This window comes from Ischnura elegans, chromosome 9, assembly GCF_921293095.1.
Source record: "Ischnura elegans chromosome 9, ioIscEleg1.1, whole genome shotgun sequence".
NCBI lineage: Eukaryota > Metazoa > Arthropoda > Insecta > Odonata > Coenagrionidae > Ischnura > Ischnura elegans.
In genome coordinates, this window is record NC_060254.1 from 30,469,331 (window position 1) to 30,492,200 (window position 22,870).

General features: G+C 37.3%; 2 protein-coding genes across 2 annotated transcripts in view; one reads left to right on the forward strand and one right to left on the reverse strand.

The window, feature by feature from the left end:
• The window catches only part of LOC124164913 (proto-oncogene tyrosine-protein kinase ROS), a 124,604-nt gene extending 116,753 nt beyond the window's left edge, over positions 1-7,851 (forward strand). The window contains exons 34-36 of the mRNA XM_046542143.1: positions 2,422-2,690; positions 4,232-4,423; positions 5,341-7,851. Of these exons, the coding sequence (XP_046398099.1) occupies positions 2,422-2,690; positions 4,232-4,423; positions 5,341-6,148 (1,269 nt within the window). The 3' untranslated portion in view covers positions 6,149-7,851. The remainder of the gene's footprint in view (positions 1-2,421; positions 2,691-4,231; positions 4,424-5,340) is intronic.
• Positions 7,852-11,745: 3,894 nt separating this feature from the next.
• LOC124165392 (smad nuclear-interacting protein 1) lies at positions 11,746-21,782 on the reverse strand. The gene is made up of 5 exons (XM_046542784.1): positions 20,950-21,782; positions 17,450-17,668; positions 16,508-16,701; positions 15,601-15,920; positions 11,746-12,666 (listed from the first exon to the last, which is right to left on the reverse strand). The coding sequence occupies exons 1-5, from the start codon at positions 21,414-21,416 to the stop codon at positions 12,472-12,474; spliced, it is 1,395 nt and encodes a 464-aa protein (XP_046398740.1). The 5' UTR covers positions 21,417-21,782; the 3' UTR covers positions 11,746-12,471.
• Between the last annotated feature and the right edge of the window lie 1,088 nt (positions 21,783-22,870).

Sequence of the window (22,870 nt, forward strand, 5' to 3'; positions counted from 1 at the left end):
TCTCCTCAGAAGATGTATCATGGGTTGTCTCCCTCAAGGGAAAAATTTTAGGGGAGGCTGAAGTGCCCCCCACCCTCGATCCTTGGCTACGTGCATGGCAGAAAGAGCAGACTTAGGCCCTTATTAGACGGGGTAGCCTGGCGACGTCGCCAGCGACGAACCTGGCGACCCAGCTTGTCGTGGGTCATTGATTCTTATGGGCCTTATTACACGAGGGTAGCCAGCGACGTAGCCACACTTTGGCGACTGACTGGCTACCGAGCCCCGTCGCCACTCCGGTCGCCACTGGCTACCCGTACTGGCGACGCTGCGTTGTAGCATACGGAGCTGATTACACGAGGTCGCCAGGCTACTCGGTCAGTACACCTCGCTTGGTACTGCTCACTGTTGTGTTGTGTTCTGTTGTGAGTGGGTGAGTTGTACAGTATGTCCACGCCAGTTGAGAAAATGCCTACATCTTCTGATTCAGCGGAAGGGATACGCGGAGAGAAGAAGAAAAAAGAAGAGCCGCAGAGAGACGACCAAAAGAAAAAGCATGAAGAGCTCGTGAAAAAGTGCCAGAAGTTGGCCGACACAAAATTATGATAACGTTACCACTCACACAACGCACTCCACTATAGTTCACAGCAAACTGAGAGAAAACGGAAAAATTCTGGCTACTGAACTGGCTACATAACTGGCTACATAACTGGCTACTAGGTTTGGTAGCCAGTGGGTCGCCAGCTACCGTCGCTGGCGACGTCGCCTGGCTACCTCGTCTAATAAGGGCCTTAAACCTTCTGTTGGGCGAAATCGATCTGACAGGCACAGTGCAAATGTGTTTTCATTTCTCCGTGTCACGAGATGGCATAGACCCTTGATGCTCATTGTAGATGTTTCTTTTGACACGCTATATGCAGTCTTTCCACATTTCGCATTTATGGCGACAGATGAATAGTGGATTATTTAGCATAAAAAAGCAAAACATAACTTATCAAAATGACTTACAAAAATAAAGAATACTGATCCTATAGAATTCACATGCAAAAATACATTACATGTAATAGTACTAAATACCCCAAAGACCACATTTAACCATACCTTGCTGGATCGAACCTGGACCGTATGACAGTGTGTAAAGGGGAATATGCATATCATGTAAGATGTCATTGAAGTGTTAAGACTGCACTTATAATGGTGCTTTAAACTTTAAAGTTGTACCACTGAGTCATGGTAAGAGTTACAGCACACTCCCGATTATCCGGGCTAATGATGGGGAGGGACGGCATGAATAATCGGAAAACACAGATAGCCCAAACTTCCAATTAAATGTCTTGTAATATTCATAATTTACGTAAAACAAACAATATATTATTATTTATGCAGTTATTCTGATATTTTAGAGTGCTTCACGGACTCAATGAGAGCTTTCTTTGCCAGTTTGCGATCTTTTTAGTGGCGATAACATGGTTGCACTCGTATTATCAATGCTCCATGTAAGGCCTAGTTTCGAAAACCACACATCAGTTGTTCTGCAATCACGGATACAGAAGTGGTTCGCACAAATGCTTCAAAACCACTGCTCAACGTCAGAAACTACACTGTCAGCCACCGTGCCACGTAACATCGCGTCGCATCTCACTCATATTTCCCGGGTTGCAACTGCTATGGGACATGTATCCGTGATCACGGAGTGCAGTCGTGCACTGTAAAGCTTGGAAAACAGAAACAAGGTACTCTTGTGAATGCAGCTATTACGCGATCGCTTCCATTTTACAAAGGGGATTCTAACGGAAATAATAAGCCCTATGTATCCTAGGATTAATGCAGTAATTCAGATGATTTTGCATCCGATTTAAATTTTTTAAATAAAGATCGCGGAAAAAATTGAGCGAGAGTGAAAATCATGCTTGGATAATCAGCAACCCGCATAAACCGCAGCCAGATACATGATCAGGAGTCTGTTGTAATACCAAAAATCCACAGAGAACAAAATCATTTGCCTTGACCGGGATTCAAACCCAGATCCCCTGATATCCGGTAGAGTCCTTTAGCCAGTTAATCTACCCATGCATCATTCTTCCCTGTGGAAATTTGTGGACTATACCAGACAAGGTGGTATGGACTGCTGATCATATGATGCCACGAGCAGTCCAAACTGCATGCATAGCACCACAAACAGAGAGCAAAGCCCGAACTTCGAACACACAGAGGTGTTCCCTCTTGACAAAGTTAAGTGTAATGAGACTAGCCACGGTGATAACTCCGATAGGGTGTAGGTGACTCCCGTAAAGTTATCACCTTGGGTAATACCAGTATATGTTCTTCAATTAGGTAATACTGTTTTTTTCTGTGTGTGCCTATCAGGCACATTGCGCCTTAACTCAGCAATTCAAATATTGTACCTGAAGGAAGGTTAAAGCTAATTCATTTTACTTTCAGTACACACCCAATGCTCTGACACTGCTGGACTTGGTGGCCATGTGTGTGGACGTGGCCAGAGGATGTCGATATTTGGAAGAAATGCACTTTGTTCATCGTGATTTAGCTGCCCGGAATTGCCTAGTATCAACACTTTCTGCAGATACAACAACCGTAAATGGTTCCATGAGGCATAGACTTCTAGTCAAAATAGGGGATTTTGGTTTAGCAAGAGATATCTACAAAAGTGACTACTATAGAAAAGAAGGAGAGGGTCTTTTACCAGTGAGGTAAGTGTACAAATTAATAATATTTCTAAGTGTGTTTTGCATGTACTTTTAGATCATGTAAACAGCAGTTTATATTAATAAAAAGATATCAACAGCATTATGAGCCAGGGCAAAATATTGGTCCCAGTATGGACGACTAAAAGGAGCTTCAATTCATGTTAAGTATTTGTTTCAAACTATTAGCATCACATGTTTACACCACCTAGAATTGGCTCCAAGGTGGAACTAAACGTAAATAAAAATGATGGCATACAATATTAAATTTAAAAAGTAGATAAAAAATTATAGAAAACCTTTGTACTACGCAGGCATTTATTATCCCGAAAGCTGTTTTGAATTGGTGAAGGTAGATCTCACCCCAGACTAAGCCACAGGCATGAGGCACCACATATGTACTAATGAGGCCAATTTTTTTTCATGGGCCACCTTACACGACAAAAATTTTAGCTTAGGGTGACCAAAGGCTTCACCAGGGATTTTAACCCAGGATTCTCCAATCAGTTGTCCAATGAAGTACCTGCAGAGCCACCAGGTTCCTCCTGGTCATAATTAGTAAATGAAAAATTATGGAATGAATATGAATGAAAGAAATGCAATTCTATCAGCATTTTACACATTATGTTAAAAAGTGGTAATCCAAGGAGATAGTGACTGTGATGAATAATTGGTAATTTTGAGAAAATATTTAGTCTGGTACCATTGCTTTCATTTCATGTCAGGACCAATACCACTATGGTGATTTAAAAGAAAGAGCGCAACTGTTTATCCTCATGATCAAAGGGTGCACTGATAATTTCAAGTTAAAGCTTTTAGCAGATGGTAAATAATACCTTAATGTTTGTCTGCCATAATGAAGCATATGGAAACAGGGTCAAGCCAATATCCAAGTCGTACTACATACCGTATATGTCTGTATATAGTCCCCCCTTTTTTTCCAAAAATGCCCGTGGTTAAAGTTAAGGGGGGGACAATATTCAAACCCATTTTTTTTTATTTTTCCCGAAACTCAAGCCTCAAAATTAGGGGGGGGGGGCTATATTCAGAGGGGGACTATATTCGGAGGAATACGGTACATATTACGATTACTAAAGGTGCTACTGCAAGGACTACCTGAGAAAAAAGCCTTTTTGGAATAAATTAATGCTATTGTATATGTAGTTATACAGAACTCTTACATAGGAACTAAGAATGTTTATAACTTCCTATTTCAAGAGCATTTCTCGGTTCAATCACCTTAATGGCTTAGAAGGGCTAATGATGTATCATTAATAATGGGCATAGAACAGACTTTAAAATATTTCCATGGAAAAAATCTGAGAGATGTCATCACCCTCAATAACAGTGCCCAAACAATCTGAAAACATTAGAGATGATGAATGCTTTCACTGGGCTCAAAACCTGTTGAGGATACATTCACATAATTTAAGCAGAATGCATTTCGTGATTACAGAAGATAAACTTAAATTCATCATAAATCAGTGATCTATAGCAGTTATTAATTGTATTTATTCCTTGGATACATGAATCTTTCATTGCTACAGGTGGATGGCACCAGAATCGCTTGTGGATGGCGTTTTTACTTGTCAATCAGATGTGTGGTCATTTGGTGTTTTGGCTTGGGAGATACTTACTTTGGGACAGCAACCATACCCAGCACGCAATAATTTGGAAGTTTTGCACTTTGTTCGCAATGGAGGACGACTATCCCGGCCAGCCAATTGTCCAGATGTTTTGTAAGTATGAAAGCATTATTTTCATTCCATAGGAAAATCAAAATTATGTCAAAGCGGCTTTGCAAGCATTAAGAGAATTCATCACAATTAAAATGCCCAGGTGTAACAGTCCCTCTATCGGCTACCAAAGCATTTTACTGAAATTTTATCTATAGACTTTGTCGAATCATTTTTTCCATTGCACCCAATTAATGTAGACCCTATTTAAGCAAGATTTTGGACACAAAAAGAGGTTGGACTCCTTTACGGAAAAGTTGAGAAGTTCCATCCACATTGAATGTACCAAGGTACCAGTTTCACAATTTCTACTGATATTTGATCGAGATATTCCTTACTTTTTGAATATAAAAGTTTGTAGTAATTATTAATATGCCATAATAAAATATCAATTAATTCATGCCTTAATTGAAAAGTCCGACATTTGATTGATATTCTCGATATCCAATTCAATTCAAAGTCAATGATTCAATGATGGCAACAAGAATGAGGGGCAAACATTCATAAAAGAGCACCACCTTTCAATGATATATGTACTCTACAATGCCTACACAAAGGCAATTTTTCCTTTTTTCCAACAAATAATTTCTCTCTTAATTTTTCCAAACTTGCTCAGCACATGTATATGTAATATATACATGTGCTGAGCAAGTTTGGAAAAATTAGGAACATATTATCACCAACATTCATCTTTGATATGCACTTTCAAAAGTGCAATTTTGTAGAAGAATACACTAAGTTTCCATTGATTTATATCACTTCCCAAATTTGAGGTTATGAGTGAGTCTGAAGATTATCAATATCTCCCTTTAATTATGAAAATCGCCCATTGCTAACTTGGTTAAGATACCTGATATAGTATGCTTTAAACCATTCCATCCTTTTAATCCCACAATACCATTTTTCTATCATTTCTTCAGGCACACACTAATGAACCAATGCTGGAGTTACAACCCTGAGTCTCGACCCACCTTCAAGTACTGTTTGCAAGCACTCGAAGAGCTACAGACGAGCAATACATTAATAGGCACTATTGGAGCTGTTCAAAATGGCCACTACATGCGACAAGTGTCTCATCCAGAAGGAGGATCCCTATCCCTGCATGGTTTCAAAGATGGTGAGGGGCCCACTGATTCCCCAGGTATCCCTAAGTACCTTGAGCTGCTGCATGAAGAGGACCCAACAGTGGACAGTAGAATTGCCAGCAATGTGGAAAGTGTTAGCACATGTGGATATGAAGTTCCGAGGGCACCTCGACTAGAGCCAGTACCAGTACAAGAGGAGCAGAGTAGCCATGTTCAGGAAAGGTCTGATGACCACCAAAAATCAGTGCGAATAAGCCGGACATTCTCGACGGCATCGACAGTGAGTGAAGAGGGGATGAGTGCAAGCAGGGATAGTGATGCTTGTGGTGTTTCTGATGATTCTCACTACCAAAACATGAAAGGAGAGGGTAACGGGAAGGACAGGAAGGTCAATTTGGATAAAACATCTGAAACAGGCTCCTGGAGTGAACAAGACCCCCCAGTTTCATGTACAGATGAACTACTGCCTCAAAATAGGGTGGGTGATGATGAAGTAGATGACAGTACAACAGAGAATGCTTCGCATGGGGAGGAAGAGGGAGATGTAGCAACAGTTGAGCGGTTCGAGAGAGGCTATTGCAACGTAGCAAACCGTACCCCTCTGTTGCAATCAGCAAGAGGTCTTCCAGATGTCACACTCTGACCAAATGCCTCATGAGTTTACCACATGTGAAGACCTTCTGCTAGCATTCAAAACACTTAAATGTGCGTATGTGATAAGTTCCCTAATTTCAATGGGCAAAAATACATAGTCAAATGGGTTTCTGATAACGATCATGGAACCATATTTTTGTAACTGTGATGAAGGTACAAAAGTGCATTGGAAGTGCAAGTTGCTATATATGTACGTAGTGCATGTTGATATGAAGGGAAGGAATTGAAGAGGATGAAATGTGAACAACATTTTACATAAACTGAGGTGCATATTATGGATTAAGTGCAGTGATATACCTCTCATCTCATCATTATCATTTAAGAACTCCAATTCATTGAGCAACACAGCTCCATGACCCCAGATTGTCATATTGACACTTTTTTTTGTATTTATGATTTTATTGATAATTTTCTCACCCTCTCCCACTCATTAAGAAGAGGCATAAGCTCTGCATCTAACCGTATGAATTGGTTTCCTAGCCAAGTGGAGTAGCATATGGTGCATACAGCTTGGGTTTGAAAAGTATTTCTATTATGCATATGTGTATAGTAGTCTATTGCTTTCTTCTCAGAACATTCCGGGTATCATATGAACGGTGCTTCAATGTTTAATGTGGCATTCCTAGTTAAAATGTCGATGTTTACTCTTGGTATCTAAGAATTTTTATAGTATTCTTTTTGAAAAAAAAATCTGTGAGTTTTAGCACAGATTTAAGACAAATTGCTCATGCAATGAGTAAAAATGTTCAAATACTCAAATGTAATCTCTATGCTCAGAGTAGCACTTTGATGACATGATTTAAGTATTGTTTATAAACATAGTTGATGACAAAGTAAATACCAAGGGAAATTTTTCTCAATCATAACATCATTCAGGTTTCTTTTTTCACAGCACTTAGCAAGATCTAACTTACATATCATAAGAAGTTTATTCTAAGAAAAATTGAAATTACATATTTACAGTATCACCTTGAATTTTCGCTGTTATCAAGACTACAATATAAGGACAGTGTAACACCATTTCGCTAGTTTGATTGTCAGTTGTTGATAGGATACAACACATTATGTGTAATAGTGGGACTTCGATGTACTATGTAAGATCAAGAATAATCAAGGTGCGTAAAAACAAAGATATACTGTAAGGCAAGAGAAAGAATTACTCTCCATTTAGATGGATAATAAGCCAAATTATGACACTTTTGTCAAATAGAAGTTTGACTGACTAAAATTTCACGAATCGACAAGAAGATAACCATTAGAAAATTTGTGCAAATTAGTTTAAGTAAGAATCTTATTTTATGCATCACCTATGTTTTTGATTCAAAGCTACTTTTCTCAACATTTGGCATTCACAAAAAGTTCACCTAAATATAGCATCTCATTTTGTAACATTCATCAGATCACCTCTCTTACTTTCTCAGTTCCTCAAGTATTAAAAATTAGCACAGTAAGTATTCAAATCACTTTTCAGCTATAATTCAAACTAAACAATGCATCGAAAACAAACACATGAAAATCAGAAAAATTCTAGTATCTACCTCAGAGCATAATAAAAATCAACAAAATCAAAACATAATTAGAACCAATAAGGTATAAGTACAGTTACTCGAGCTGTTGAATAAATGTCATTGATGAAAATTGTACATTATGCTGCAAGTATGTAAATAATGTAATATAAATTGACAAGGAATATATAAAGTGTGTTTTATTGTAATAACTATACATATACCCTAAGGACAATCCAAGCTGTAAACTTGGCTTGGGGGAAGGTGAGGGTGTGGGGAGATGGGGGAGGTGTATGGTGCTTGATGCCAGCAGTAATTATTCAGTCTTGAGAGTTGAAATTTTTAATCACAACTAATTTCAATAATGCTGCAGTCAATTTGTATCAACCGTTCCGACAGAAAATCAGTTGGAAAAATTCTCATCAGAGTCAAATACATCCCTCCAATTAAATTTTAAACACCCTTTTTATAAATTTTAGTTTTAAGGTTTTCGCAGCGATTAGATGCACTATTATAATTCATTTTCGGGAATACGTCTGCGTGCTTATTATTTAACTCAACATTTCGTTCCACTTACTGGGAACGTCGTCAGGAGAATTCTCCTGACGACGTTCCCAGTAAGTGGAACGAAACGTTGAGTTAAATAATAAGCACGCAGACGTATTCCCGAAAATGAATTATAATAGTGCACCCTTTTTACAAATTGCTCACAGAACTTGATGCATGATTGTAACCTAGACACATAAATTGCATTTGCCGTGGACTGGCATAAGGAAACTACTTTTATTTTTGCTGAAGCTTTCTACCATTCATGGGGAAGATTACATATAATTTTTCTAATCACTCTTTCCATTGATTTTATAAATAACACTGTACTCTCCAAGATCATCTTTATGGACAGAGGGCAACCCACAACAGACATAGCTTATTTTCCTTTGTCTCTGCAGTAAAAAAAAACAAATGAAGGTAATTTTTTTATTGTATTCCAAAGAAGTCAAGGGAAAAAATCATCCAGCATAAGCCATATAGAAGAGGAAGTTACTTGATGCAATATCTGGCTCTGAAATCTATAGAGGGATGAAAGTAAATGACAATACCGACCCGCCCTGACTTATGACTGATTTCCACTGTTTATTGCCATGACTTCAAGAAATCTACATGAAAAAATGCCCTTATCAGGTTTATTTACTGCAGAAATAGAGAAAAAGGCCAACAATAGAGTGAGTTCCTTGAGGCTTATTAAAATGATTTCATAGAGCATCATACTAAGTCATTTAATTGAATAAAAATGGGCATATATCAAGTAGAATGAGGTTTCAATACTAGTATTTATGATGAAAGCTGTCTTTACTTATATCTATGGTCACTTCAAGTCAAAAAATACGAGATAATTTTGTTGAAAGCTGCCTTTTCTTTCAACATCAGCACCTACCTAGTTTTCAAATATCTAATCTGTAACCATAAAATGCTGTAAGTCATGTCATTTATAACTTTGGGGACAATTTGAGCAAAACTACAGCCAATAACAACAAGAGGTTGTTTATGGCAGTAAGTAAATGGGAATTAAAAAGGGTTAGTTTTGAAAGATAAAAAAATCCTCGAACGAGGAGCATGAAAATTTTTCATTGTTCCTTCCTCTCCCAAAGCATAAAAAATGAAATTAAATCACTACATATTGTCAGGGGAATGTTTTTTTAGGAAAGGGATGAATGGAGTACTGGCCAAATTATTGGAGACAGCGGAAAAAAATATGTAATGCATTAAAACTCTACATTAAAATGTTTACCCCAGGTATTTCATGCTCGTTCATAACAACTGTATAAAAATTGTATTTAAATCTTGCACTGATTTGAACAGTCACCATCTTCCTCATTTAATGAAGTAAGTAAACCTTACTGCCAGCAAACATTTTATAGATTCGCTCTGGGTATTCATACTGGTATTTAGTACCTTGAGCAGTTTTGCTTTCATGTTATTACATAAATTACTGAATGTCCCTGTAGACTGTGATACCAAATCCAGATAAGTAAAAAGGCCTGTTGCCATTGTGAATAAGTACAATAAAAAATTAAGAACCCATAATGTATCATCGTTATGCAATTTTTATGGTAGTATGTATGTATTGTACTTCACTTCAACCAGAGAGTAAGTTCCCCCCATGTAATCCTCATCACACTCTCATAGCACTCAGTACACACAGTGGTCATTGGCGTAGCGAGCGGGCGGTTTGGGGGATAAAACCCCCCTCAGAGCTCAGGGAAATTTTAAAGTTTAATCCATTTCACTTATTTGGATTTATACTATTTATAGAAGAGTGTAAGTATTAACGAAATATCCCTGAGAAAGCCGTAAAACTCACAATTTTGAACCAATTATCTTAATTTTTTCTGGGGGAGGGCCACCACATCTGCTGCTTACCCTGGCAGGTATTCCATACCCCCTAGACTCCCCAGCATTAGTTGCTCCTAAAACCTCCCAGCCTTAATTCCTAGCTCTTCCCCTACACACCAGATGCCCTAACAGAACACACCTGTGCCCCAGATTAGCATTGTGTCACAGTCAAACATTAGCCACAATTGAGGAACTTACCCGATGGAACTCCTGAGAAGAACTTACTTGGATATACATGGGTTCATGGCAGTGTTCAGAATGCTGAATAATTTACTACCATTGGAATTGAAAAATTTCTGCAATTGATTGAGCAATGAATTAACAGCTGCCATATGAATGCTTCATGCATTGTTAGGACACTTCATGTCTTGCCAAAGAATTTGATTTTAAAAATTTGATAAAACAAAGAACTACAACTGCTAGGAGATGCATAAAATCACATAATGGTATAATTCAATGAGAAAGAGTGAACCACTTTGAGCACATTCTCATGAACTAGTCCCTTTTATGACAAACAAATGACTTCTTTGAATTGTGAATCTCACAGAAACAAATATATGCATTTGCTGATTAATACCCAAATTGCTAAGAAGATGAGTTCTTTCATTCTCGAGAAAAAAACATGAGAATCAATTTTAATACAAAGACTAGAAATTTGGATCACCATCCCAGCCCAAGAACTACAAGTATACTATATTTTTTATGATTAAGGATGGGTTTGTAGCACTTTTGTGTCGGTTCAGAGTTCTTACCAATTTCCAAGACTTTTCTAGATTTCCAGTCCGAATTTCTAAAATTTCATGGTGAAGAAAATAAACATAAGTATTAGAAGGAGAAACAAAGTTAAATAGTCCCAATTCAACCATACTTGCCACCTTGTTCAACCCCTTGCCACATATCCACGATGTAAACAAAACATCCACCTCCTGCCATTTTAGCTGCAACACTCCGATTTTTCAACCATGATTTTCATTTTTATGCTATGCCTCTGGAGTTTGCCACGACTCTTACTCCCAACTCATATTTTCCTGACATTTCCAAGACTTCGCTGACCAATATGCACCCTCCTGTTCCACTTCCAGTTTGGTTCCTGGCATCAGTTCTTGGTTCCAACTCTAAAAGAAGTGTTTCAATTTTATTGCTTCATTTTCAAAAGATTTGGACCATTTTCATCATAATTTCCGATGAAAAATACCTAAAATAGTGCATCTAATGATACCCCATGTGATAGGTTTAATAAAATTACTTTACCAACCATGTTAAGTTAACTAAACTTGAAATTTTTTTCAAAATGGGTTTTGTGTGAATTAATTATATACAGATTCTTTCTGGCTCCAGTTTCAACACCAGTTCTACTGATGAAACTGAGAACCTAGGACCCAATCCGACCCCATCTCTGTCCATGATATATCTAATTATTCTGCCATATATTAGTCCAGCAATCTGGCCAGAAATGCTGTTACGATTAAGACTAAATTATGCACAGTAAAATAGAGAAAAAGATATAAACTTACACCTGAAAAATTTCTGTTTCTAAGACTTTCCATGAGGTAATAATGATCATTCATTAAAACATGATTTATCATAAGTTATAACTGGATTTGCAGACACTATTGAAAGGGTTCTATAGCCTCACTATTGCTGCATTACACCTCAAAGATGACAGCATTCGACAAAAAATACGATTAAATGCGACCACAACAATATATTTACCATCATGTCTGTGACATCTGGAGGAGATAACAAAAATACATTTGATGAATAGATTCATACATCTATAAATAATTCACCATGAGCCAAAAACATTGAACAATAATATACAACAATGGTAGAAAAATGACCTACTATAATTCACATACAATATTACTCATCCTGGTAGAAAAAATAAGTTACAACACTGTGCATTGTGTGGAAAAAAATGATATTTTCTGGCTGCACACAGACCAATGTTACTAATTAACACCTTCCAACCACATAAAGTTAAGAGTACAATGGATTCCACACACAAAAAGAATTATTTAAAACATTAGTCACTCACATTAGCACAAATTATGTTATAGGCTCATTTAAATTTATGCCATGCAAGTTTAACCTATCATATTAAAATAATGGCAAACACTCCTGACACTTCAAGAGAACAAAATTTGAAAAAATCTCAATGTTGTCATTGCACACAATAATTTAATGAAATTCATTGGTTCACTTTCCAGTAAATGAATGGCATGAAAAATACAGTAATGCATATTTACACATTTGCTAGTTTTAACATCACTCATAGTTAAAAATTCTGTCCATTTTAAAAAAAGGAAATACGATTGTCCCAAAACTCTCACGTCATGAAACTGTCGACTAATGATGTGAACATTATTCTCCTTAAGACCTACTCTAGCATAGAAAAAAGAAGAAAAATTTATACTTATGTGCCTACAACATCATCATCATCAGCATCACTTTCCTTGCTTTGCTCATGAAGCAAGACATATTCACGTGAACTGTAACCAAATTTAACCACATCTCTTTCCAGTAATTCCACATACTTTTTAGGATCAATTCGGTTATTATTGACATAAGTTCCATTGGATGACTCCAGGTCAATTATGTATGGACGAACCTGAAACATAAATCAGAGAGTCAACACATGGATATTAAGCATATTTTTTTAAATTTTACTACAACACATAAACCAGACTACAATGAAATAAACAAAATACGTAAAAATTGCACTAATAAACAGTAGAATTTAGCCAACTTAAAATTCCATTGGTAAAAAATTCGATTGGGGAGAAAACGTTCAAAGGAAAATACAGATGACAATTTTTAATGGAAAAAATAAATTAGAAATAATAAAGTCAACAAACTTGGCAATGACTCACGGGGAGTAAAATAAATGTTAACCATCAAGGGCTAAGCTAAGAGTGAACTTTTGGAAATGGTATGATGATGCCATGCTAGGATACACCAGGCTTATTATTTACGTTAAAATCCCCCTTGTAAAATGGAAGCGATCGGGCACTAGCTGCATTCACGGGAGCAGCGTATCCCTGTTCTCCAAGCCTCGCTCCGTGATCATGGATACACGTCCCCCAGCAGTTGCACCCCGGGCAACTTGTGCGAGATGCGACTATGTGGTGTGGTGCCTGACAGTGTAGTTTCCGACGTCGACCAGTGGTTTTGAAGCATTCGCGCAAACCACTTTTCCGTATCAGCGATCACACAGCCACGGATACGAGTACAACCGTGTTATCACCGCTAAAAAGATCGTGAACTAGCGAAGAAAGCTCTCATTGAGTCCGGGAAGCACTTAAAAATAACAGAACACCTGCATAAATAATAATATATTGTTTTTTTATGCAAATTATGAGCATTGCAAGACATTTAAGTGAAAGTTTGGATTCTCCGTCTTTTCCGATTATTCATGCCGTCTCTCCCCATCATTATCCCGGATAATCGGGAGCGTACTGTATAGTAAGCGTCATGCGCTAAACTCGGATATTCATAACCAGGGTACTAGGCAGCAGGGAGACTTGCATGTCCCATTTGTACGTACTAAGAAAGCTATCTGTGGCTTTAGAACAATGACTCTAAGGCTTTATAACAAGCTTCCAAAGAACCTAAAAGCTCCTATGAGTTTGTCGACTTTCAAAACTAAGAGTAAAAACTTTTTATTATCCAAATGTTTCTACTCCGTTGATGAATATTTATCTTTATAACTGCCTTTGAATTTTAAGCTGCCATTTTGTATATAACTTGATTTTGTATTCATGACGTGCCATATACAATGTATGTACAATACTTGTCGTCTGGCAAATGAATAAATTATTTTTATTATTATTATTCCTCTGGAATCATGGTGACCCACTCATTACTGCTTGTAAATTGATGTACAGTGAGACCTCTTCCTAAGCACCTTCCAATTACAAACTTTCAGAGATATGAACATTCAAAAATTAAAGCTTGCCAGAAATTACAAATTCGGCACCCTTCCAGTTGGCTGATGCGATGTGATGTGGCATAGAGGAACTCGCACTTTGGGGATAATCTGAGCAAAGTATCATTTATTCCGGTGTGAAGTCGGGAACTGTTTCAGTGTTTTGCCCATTATTCCTTCCCGTGGAAAGCGATTTTTTTCGGCTGCAGCTTAGTCGCACACCCAGCTAGAGTGAATTAACACACAATAGGGCAGTTTCCTATTATTTTTTTATTGCCTAAATCGAAAGATTATTACTCCTGGAGTACGTATTCCACGCTTTTAGATTTTTAAATTACGATATCTATTTTTTGCGATTAAATGAACAGTGAAAATTTTCAAGCGTGCGAAAACGCGACGCGTAAGTATGAATGCCGGGAAATCTCTCCGTGTGACGTATTTCTGGTTCCCGCTGCCGCCCTGTGAGGTGATCTTGAGGCGAGTTGAGCGCTGATACAACGCAGGCTGCTAGTGGATAGCTGAGTACCCTGCTGGCTGGTAGTGCTTGGCTTAAATAAGGATTATTAATACCTTATCAAATGAAGAAAACTTTCCGACCTTAGCCAGTTTTAATAAGTGATTATTAAGACATGTTTCCCTGAGCTCTGCGCCTCATGCATGCATTGGTAACCTCAGACGATGTATAACTCCTATCTTCTTGTATAGAAACTAGGTCCCTGTGACGTCACGTGGAGTGGCATCGCATGGGCGCCAATCTGGCCCTTTTCAAATGAGGATAAAAATGGACCATTGCCATTCGTCTAAACCAGTATTTCTAAAACGAAATAATTTGTATATAATGAATACAGTAATGGTGGGTAACGAATCGCAATCAATGCCTTTCGTTTTCTTTGATGAAGGAAACTACCCTATTGTGATACAGTTGCCACGGAAATGCACTCTACCAATGCGACGATTTTCATCCTTTTGGTTTATTTTAAGTAAGAGGAACAATATAAACATTTCCTCACATGCAGAGTTAAGAAATATTTTTTTACACATAGCATACGTAACTGCAATATTCATTTTCTTTTCTACACCTCAGAAATTGAAATCTACCTTTTAGCCATTAAAAAAAATCAAATATTGTGTAAAATTCAATTTTAAAAAGCTAATTTTAATATGAAGATGCTCTCTCTCTATAAAAAATACAATGAAATCTACCAATTAAATATTTTGCCCATGACGAGATGAAGAAGACAACAGTTTCGCTGTTCTCATAGTTTTTCGCGTGTTCCTCTTCACTCTTTCAGCCGTTGAAGCTTAATTTTTACATTTAAACAATTATTAATGATTCATTTTTGTAGTCAAATAAACAATGAGTAAAATGATATATGACATAAACCTATGCAGCTTCGACAGGATTTTATACAAATGCTTGAAGTTCAACGTTCTACATTTTTTGTGCCGATAGTAAACTAGTGCATAATGCAAACCAGAATTTAAAAAATAAAAGAGGATGGAAGGACACTTAGGGGTGGTGCTTGAAAGAAAAAAGTATTCATCTTTCATCAATTTTGGTATTTTAATGGAGGGGTGGGAGATAAGGAGATATTGAAAACTTAACAAAGTACTTACCCTCTTCCCCATTGTGCCATTAGGCCTTTGATATGGCACTAGCCTAAACTGGAAAGCAGCATGTTGCTTGGAGCATGATGGATGATCTACTGGAATATCACACACTTTCCGGTCTCGTCCAATCAAGAATGCACTTTGACGATGTAAGTACAGTGTAGGCAAATTTTCTTCTCCTTTGAAGACATAGAGACGCCACCGTCTACGGGGTTTGCGTGCCTCAGGTGGTTCATTATACTTTATCACCACTCCATTGACCATATTTGTATCCTCCGTCAATTTTCCAGAGAGGCCAAAGTTAGGTTTATCCTTGTCCACCTCTTCTACAGTAATGCAGAAATGAAAGGAGATGAAATACATTTATTACCTAAATGCGAGTATGCAGATACACAGCAAGATGAACAGAGATTATTCATGCCTGTAGCTATAATGCCTCCTGCATGACAAAACTTAAGAGCAGTCAATTGCAACTTAAATTCCAAATTTGATGCATTACATTTTGTGTACATGGTCAAATCCATGAGAAATTCTTAATAATGTCAGTACCATGCTGGCCTCAGCTTTTGGGAATAAGGCCTATTCAACTAACCCCTAGGTTTGGGGTTTGAGTCCCTGTGAGTTTTTCACCACTTATGGCTAGGTTTTATGTGACGGTCTGACAGTGGAAATTAAGAGAGGACTTCAAAGTCTGAATTTCACTTGAAAATGAAAGAAAAGACAATAGAATACAAGGCATAGAGCAGAAACTGTAGGCTGCAAACATTGACATGTGCAACTGTTTCAAAAGAAGGGGCTCTAGCTCAAAAATAGCTATTGTGGAAGCCTTCCCTCTATTTTTCTACATCACTGTCGCAACTCTACCTTATGTGATATATTACCATAAATACAAAAGGTTTGAAAAAAAAATTACCTTTTTTGACATTATTCCCTGATCTAGGTCCACCTGTTGCTTTGCTCCCCCACTCATAGTTTTCACTTTCGTCATTATTCAACCCAGGTTCTTTCTTGATGGGACGATTACGATCATAATCAGAAACATGATTCCCTTCACTGGGAACACGTCCTCTTGAACTTCCAGATCTTGAACCTTCACCAGCATTGCTTCTACAGTTTCAAGACAAGAAAAATTGAAAATGGCAATCATAATTACTGGAGATTCAAGAAAATGGCTCTCTCTCTCCACTTTCATGATGATGAGATTTATTTTAACTTTTTATTATAGCCAGTACTTGGTCATTCTCTGAACCAGTATGGCCAGTTTACATTTGATTTATACAAAAGTGATTGTTATCCACTACAAATAGAGGTGGTTCTGAACCCTTAGCCTTTGGAGTCTTAATTAACATGTAAGGACCATATAAAGCCAAAAATCTGTGGTACCATTCCTCTACCAAGAAATCATCGCAAAATTCCATCGAAGCTCACCAACTATTGGTTTTACATACATAATTGCAAAAATGTTGAAAGAGGTAAGGAAGAGTTTCGGTAATTGATGTAGGATTTGAAGGGTAAGGATACATTTAAATTTATAACAAAGTGAAACATGCTGTTTTAGTCAGGAACATAAAAGAAGAGAAGATTCTGCATAAGGAGTACTCTTACTATTAATAATACTAATTGTAGTGCACTGTAGTAAATAATTGGATGTACACACTCCAAGATGAAGGATGAAATTGTGCAAGATGACATACTTTCTTGAAGGTGGCAGAAAGACACTGATTCCATTAAAACCAACCTTAACAAGTACATCACTAATAATAGAAATATCCGAGATATTTAACAGGGGAATATTGAAACAATCTGCTTAACATAAATTCAACTGAAATCTTTAAAAGAATTTTAACCATCTTACCGGTTCCTTCGAGTATCATCATCCTCCTGCATTCTCCTGTTGCTTTCTCTATGGTTATCTTCACCAACATTCCTCCTTCTGTCACGTCCATCACCTCTGTGGTCCTGAGTTGTGCTATTTTTGTGAGCTCTGTGTTCAGCATTTGAAGAATCAATCCTTTTGTCACTACTCCTGCCACCACCGCCATCTCTTTTACGACCATCATCCTCCTCGTTGTACCTAGAATCATAAAAAAAAACAATGCATCCTTTATCAGTCACATACAGAACGCATTATTTTTAAATGGATAATCACTAAATAGAAAATGGCATCTTGGTCTAAACAGGTAAGGGGGCGTCCATTAATTAAGTGAGATGATTTTGGAATTATAGAAACCCCTTTACCCCTCAATGAGATAATTCAACATGCATATTTTCAGTGTAAATATGTTATTCTATGCTTCATTGCATTGTATTTATATAAAAATTGTTTAATTATTTTGATTTAATATTAGTTAAGACTAGTATTTAAGATTACTAAGATTGAAATTTTACACTGTTTCTTGCAGGAAAAAAATTATGTGATACTAGCCATGAACCACCTTCTCCCCAACGTGAGATAGGGAGAGAATCAGCCTAACGTTATTAATCTATGGCCCCTAAAGTATGGCGTAGTTCTCATTTACTAGCAAATAAGCAGAGCTTAAGTTTTCTGGGGCATAAATAAGCCTATAAACTGATCTCAGCATTTCGTCAGGGTTTTCTTCCGCATCAGCTTGTTTATAGACAACAGTTTCGCTGGCTATCCTGCCAGCGTCTTCAGGTCAAAGATGCTGGCATGATAGCCAGCAAAACTGTTGTCTATAAACAAGCTGATGCGGAAGAAAACGATGAAGAAATGCAGAGATCAGACCATCACCGCAGAAACCTACGTTCTAACAAGCCAATAAACTACTGTCCTTTAATCTGGCTTTATAGGAAAAAGGTACAACTTTTGGCACTTGGAAAACACTAACACCACTTTGAACACTAATTTCTCAAGAATTTCTCCATGTATTGACATAAGGTTTCATACAGTGTAGGAAAAGACTAAAATGTATGCCCCAAAAAGAACCTTAGTCTATGTCATCATATAATCAGCATGTACACAGGAGAACATAGAGAGAATACTCAGAAACTGTGATATAGTCATAGAAGGCATAGAAGTGTGACCAAAACAAGTTATCTTCCCTAAATAGTGAAACACCTCTGGCCAAAACACATACACAAAGGCATACACAAGATTAAGTGGAGCTGCAACCAAACCTATACTTATTCATTGTTCATCAACCTCCATTTCTGGCCTTAAGATGCTGCAGGGATTACCAGGGAAACTGCTGTCATCAGACATCAAATGATTCAGTAGATGTGAAGGAAAAGCATGAATTTATATAAACAGTGGTGAATGTGATTTTACATGGATTTTTGTGCCAGTGAACAAAATGTTTTTTTTTTTTCTCACACTTATTTCATCCATGAGCAATTTACATTTCCCATGTGTCTTCTGTTCTACACATTTGTTACGGACATTATTTAATATAGAGTCACTTCTCATACAAGTTTCAAACAGCTCTATATAATGAGGAATAGTATGTCTATAATCAGTTTTTTACAGGATATGGGCCAGGAAGATTGCTGGTTGTAGCAAAGTATTTTGGAGGAAATAATTAGCCGGTGGAGTATAGCTATTGCAACACAATAGAAGCCAACCCATGCGAAGAATATGTAATGCTATTATTGCTAGATGGCAAAAATAAGAACGAAACCATCAAGAGTCTGTTATTGAATGAAGACAATTGTATGAAATGTACACGCGTGAAGGTTTAGTGTTCATTGTCTGACTGTTGGGAAGTAGATGTTGGAAGGAAAACAAAAGAGACTGAGGCAAGACAGCAATGACAAAGTGTGAGGCTTAATGACATAGTTAATATATTTTTATTAGTTGTGTGAATGACTCATTGGTAGATGGCATGTGTGATTGTAAGATGGCAAAGGAAATATGGGATACCTTGGAGAATGTGTGTACAGACTTTGGACTTCTGTAACAGACATTACCTTTAAGGGAAATAAGGAACATGAGGAAGACATCACTATGTAGCAATCTATCTGCCAAATTCAGGACTTAATCATCCAAAAGTGCCTGAAAAATCCTACTAAGGTGAGAAATAGTAAGCTTTCAGAAGCTAAAAACCCAGTATAATGCTTTTAAATGCATGCTAAAGATTGAGAATGCCCAAGACCAGTTGCTTGGTGTATCAGTCCATATGACGAACAGGATGGACCTAATCAGGGACTTTATGCGAACTAACAGAGAGCCAACTGTCAGGGATGGTACTCCATTGAAAATTGAAGGTAAAGGAAAGGTTTTATTATGCATTTCTCAAGAATATGGTTTTTGGGGCAACAGCCTTAAGGTGATGTCAATGAATATTTTCCTCCAAGATTTTACCACTGTTTCAGATTCAGATACCATGATTATTTTGAACAAAGTTACATTTTTGTTGTTCCATCTAGTAAAGAGAGCAAGAGAAATAAATACTTCAAGGATTTCCTGTTAAGGAGATGTGACAATCATAAGAACAAAACATTTTTTTTAATTTCCACTAACATGGTCAATTGATATATTTAGCTGAAGAGAAATTATTGTTTGTAAATGTGTTAAAAATACCTCGATAACAAAACAAAAAAATGAGATATAAATCTTTAATAATAATAATAATAGATACAAAGAGGGTATGTGAACATGCAAAGAAAAATTATTCTTAGGTTATAGATTACTAAAAATTATGCAGATTTCTACACCTAGCTGTAGTCTTTAGGCAATTTTTGAACAGCATTTGATGAGAGTTGTTTCCCTAGTAGCTTTGAACCAATTAGGGAATGAAATGTGATATTAAGTTGTGATTATTTATTGCGAGATAAACTATAAGTACAAATATTTCATTACTCTCATACCAATAATTGAATGTAAATTATGAACTGTTACCATGAAATCAACTGTTTTCGGAGATGAAGATGAGCAATTTCACAGCCAGAAGCTATCACTGAACATTGAAAAACTTCTAAGAGGGAACTGGAATTTCCTGATCCGAAACAGTCATATTAAGAAATTTTGAATCACAACCGACAGAATTTGAGAAATCAAAATTGGCTTTAAAACTAACATACAATACATCTAGAGAACATATTTCTCTATAACCTGACGGTAAAATATCATACAATACTATGGAGATCTATAAGAAGTTAGGAGGACACTAATGCCAATTGGCAATTACTTCAACTAAGTTGTAACCAGCCAATAGTTACGGCTCATCTTAAACTTAGTAGGACTGAATCAATCTCAAACTGATAGTTGTATTTTGAGGTGAAAATGATGACATGATTCAGAAATTTGGAGCTTTCTTTAAGTTTTAAGAAGCAAAATCAATTATTCACAAAAACGTATCCTCAGCCACCAAATATAATGAAAATGAGATAAGTTACCTTTCTCGACGGAGGGAATGATCTGATGGTCTATGCTCTGATGATCTGTGCTGCTCTTTCCGATGATTAGACCTGGAATTCTCTGTTTCCCTCGGTCGACTCCGGACTTCGTCCATTTTACTTTTTTGTCTATCGTCTAATCTATAGGCTTGAGATGTGTTACTCTTGGAGACAGTATGGATTTCTTCTTCAGTTTCAGAACTCTTGGTATTTAATCTTCGATGACGGCACTTCTTTTTTTTCTTAACCGAGTTTCTGTCACCTCCATGATCAGAGCTCGAATCAGACAAGTCTTCTGACGGAACTTTCTGCGAATATTTTCCCTTTGCCATTTTCTTTTCGTACTTTGAAGAGCTATTATCAGAGTAATTTACCTTATGTGACACTTTACGACGAATTTCTGGCGATGAACATGACGGGCTTCTATGACGACGTTTGTGCCGCACCTCTGAGGACATTTCTCTCATTTTGAACAGTTATGAGACAAAATTACTCTACTTTTCAACTATCAGCAATACTTACTCATAAGGAATAAAAAAGTCATTGAAATAACGGGAAGTTAAGGATGCATAAATACAAACAGGTCAAGGAGAATGCTTGTTCTCACTACTGAAGGTAATGCAGGGAGAGTCGTCGCTGACCACGGAAAAGTAGGATCTACAAAAAAACAGCTTACACCATAAACAGAGGTAATCAGGACATATTTTCGGGCATGAAGTCACACTACTCAAAAGTCTCACGCAAACATACCTAACATTACACAACAACCACAACAACTCTCAACGAAACAGTTGAAACATGTTGTCGTTACGGGGAAGTGGAGTCAGTTGTTTTCGGGAACTACCGCCAATTTTAAATTACTCGAGCGAGCGAGCAAGAGGGAAAGGAGTTCTAAACCACCCCAAAATCTTAGGGAGATAAAGTTTTGGTGACGGTATAGTTTAACTGAATCGTCAATAATTTTCGTCGGATCTTTACCAAACTTGGTATACATAACTTATTTCACATTCTAACCAATCTTACGGATGGACGAAAGCGCTGCGACTACAAATAAACATTTACTAATACGGTACTTATCTTGATGTCGGACGAGTAAATTGTATGCTGCAGCAGCCCTCATTGACGAGGAAAGGCGATCGAAAACCAAAATGTTGTTTAGGTCAAAAAAGTTACGAGCCTGTCCGCTTAGTTAGAATAAATTCGGTTAACCAGCAGGGATGTGACATCATTTCGAAGAACGAATTTATGTCCTTCATACGAACTCCATGCCCCAACCCACCCCGGAAAAATCCGATCCGATTCGCCAATGCCGTCAGTGGCGCCGACTCCATGGGGCTTGAGGGGGCCCGAGCCCCCTCAAAAATTCGTTACGGGTGTGAGGAAAAAATGTGTCAAGCTTGCTGATTTTCCCCGTAGTGTCCAGATATCGAGATTCTAGTTATCAGGGCTCTAATGTCGATCATATGACTCTTCTAAAATGCTTAAAAAACTTAAAACTCACTACTTCTAATATTTTCCGGGGCGAGATCCCCGGTTTGGGCCCCCCCAATATTTTTGGTAAGTCGGCACCCCTGAATGCCGTCATAAGCCAGCCTGTGAGGGTGAATCATACACATAAATATGAAAACTACATTACAGGCCATTTGATTTTTGCCCTTTCTTTGCTCTCCACTTACCTTCCCCAGATTCAGTAATTTAGTTTTCAAAACTTCTCGGTCTTTTTACTCATTTAAAACTCGAAAATAGCTCACCCATTTTTTACCGGCGAACTCTTAGCAAATGTCCTTCCATGAAAATTTCTCGGAGATATTGCGTTCACAGTGATTTTTAAACAACCTTCAGTGCATGGGCGAAGTTTAGAGTTTTATGTTTGGACAGCAGCATTCTTACCCAGGTTTTAGGGAATAACTTCCAATGAAAA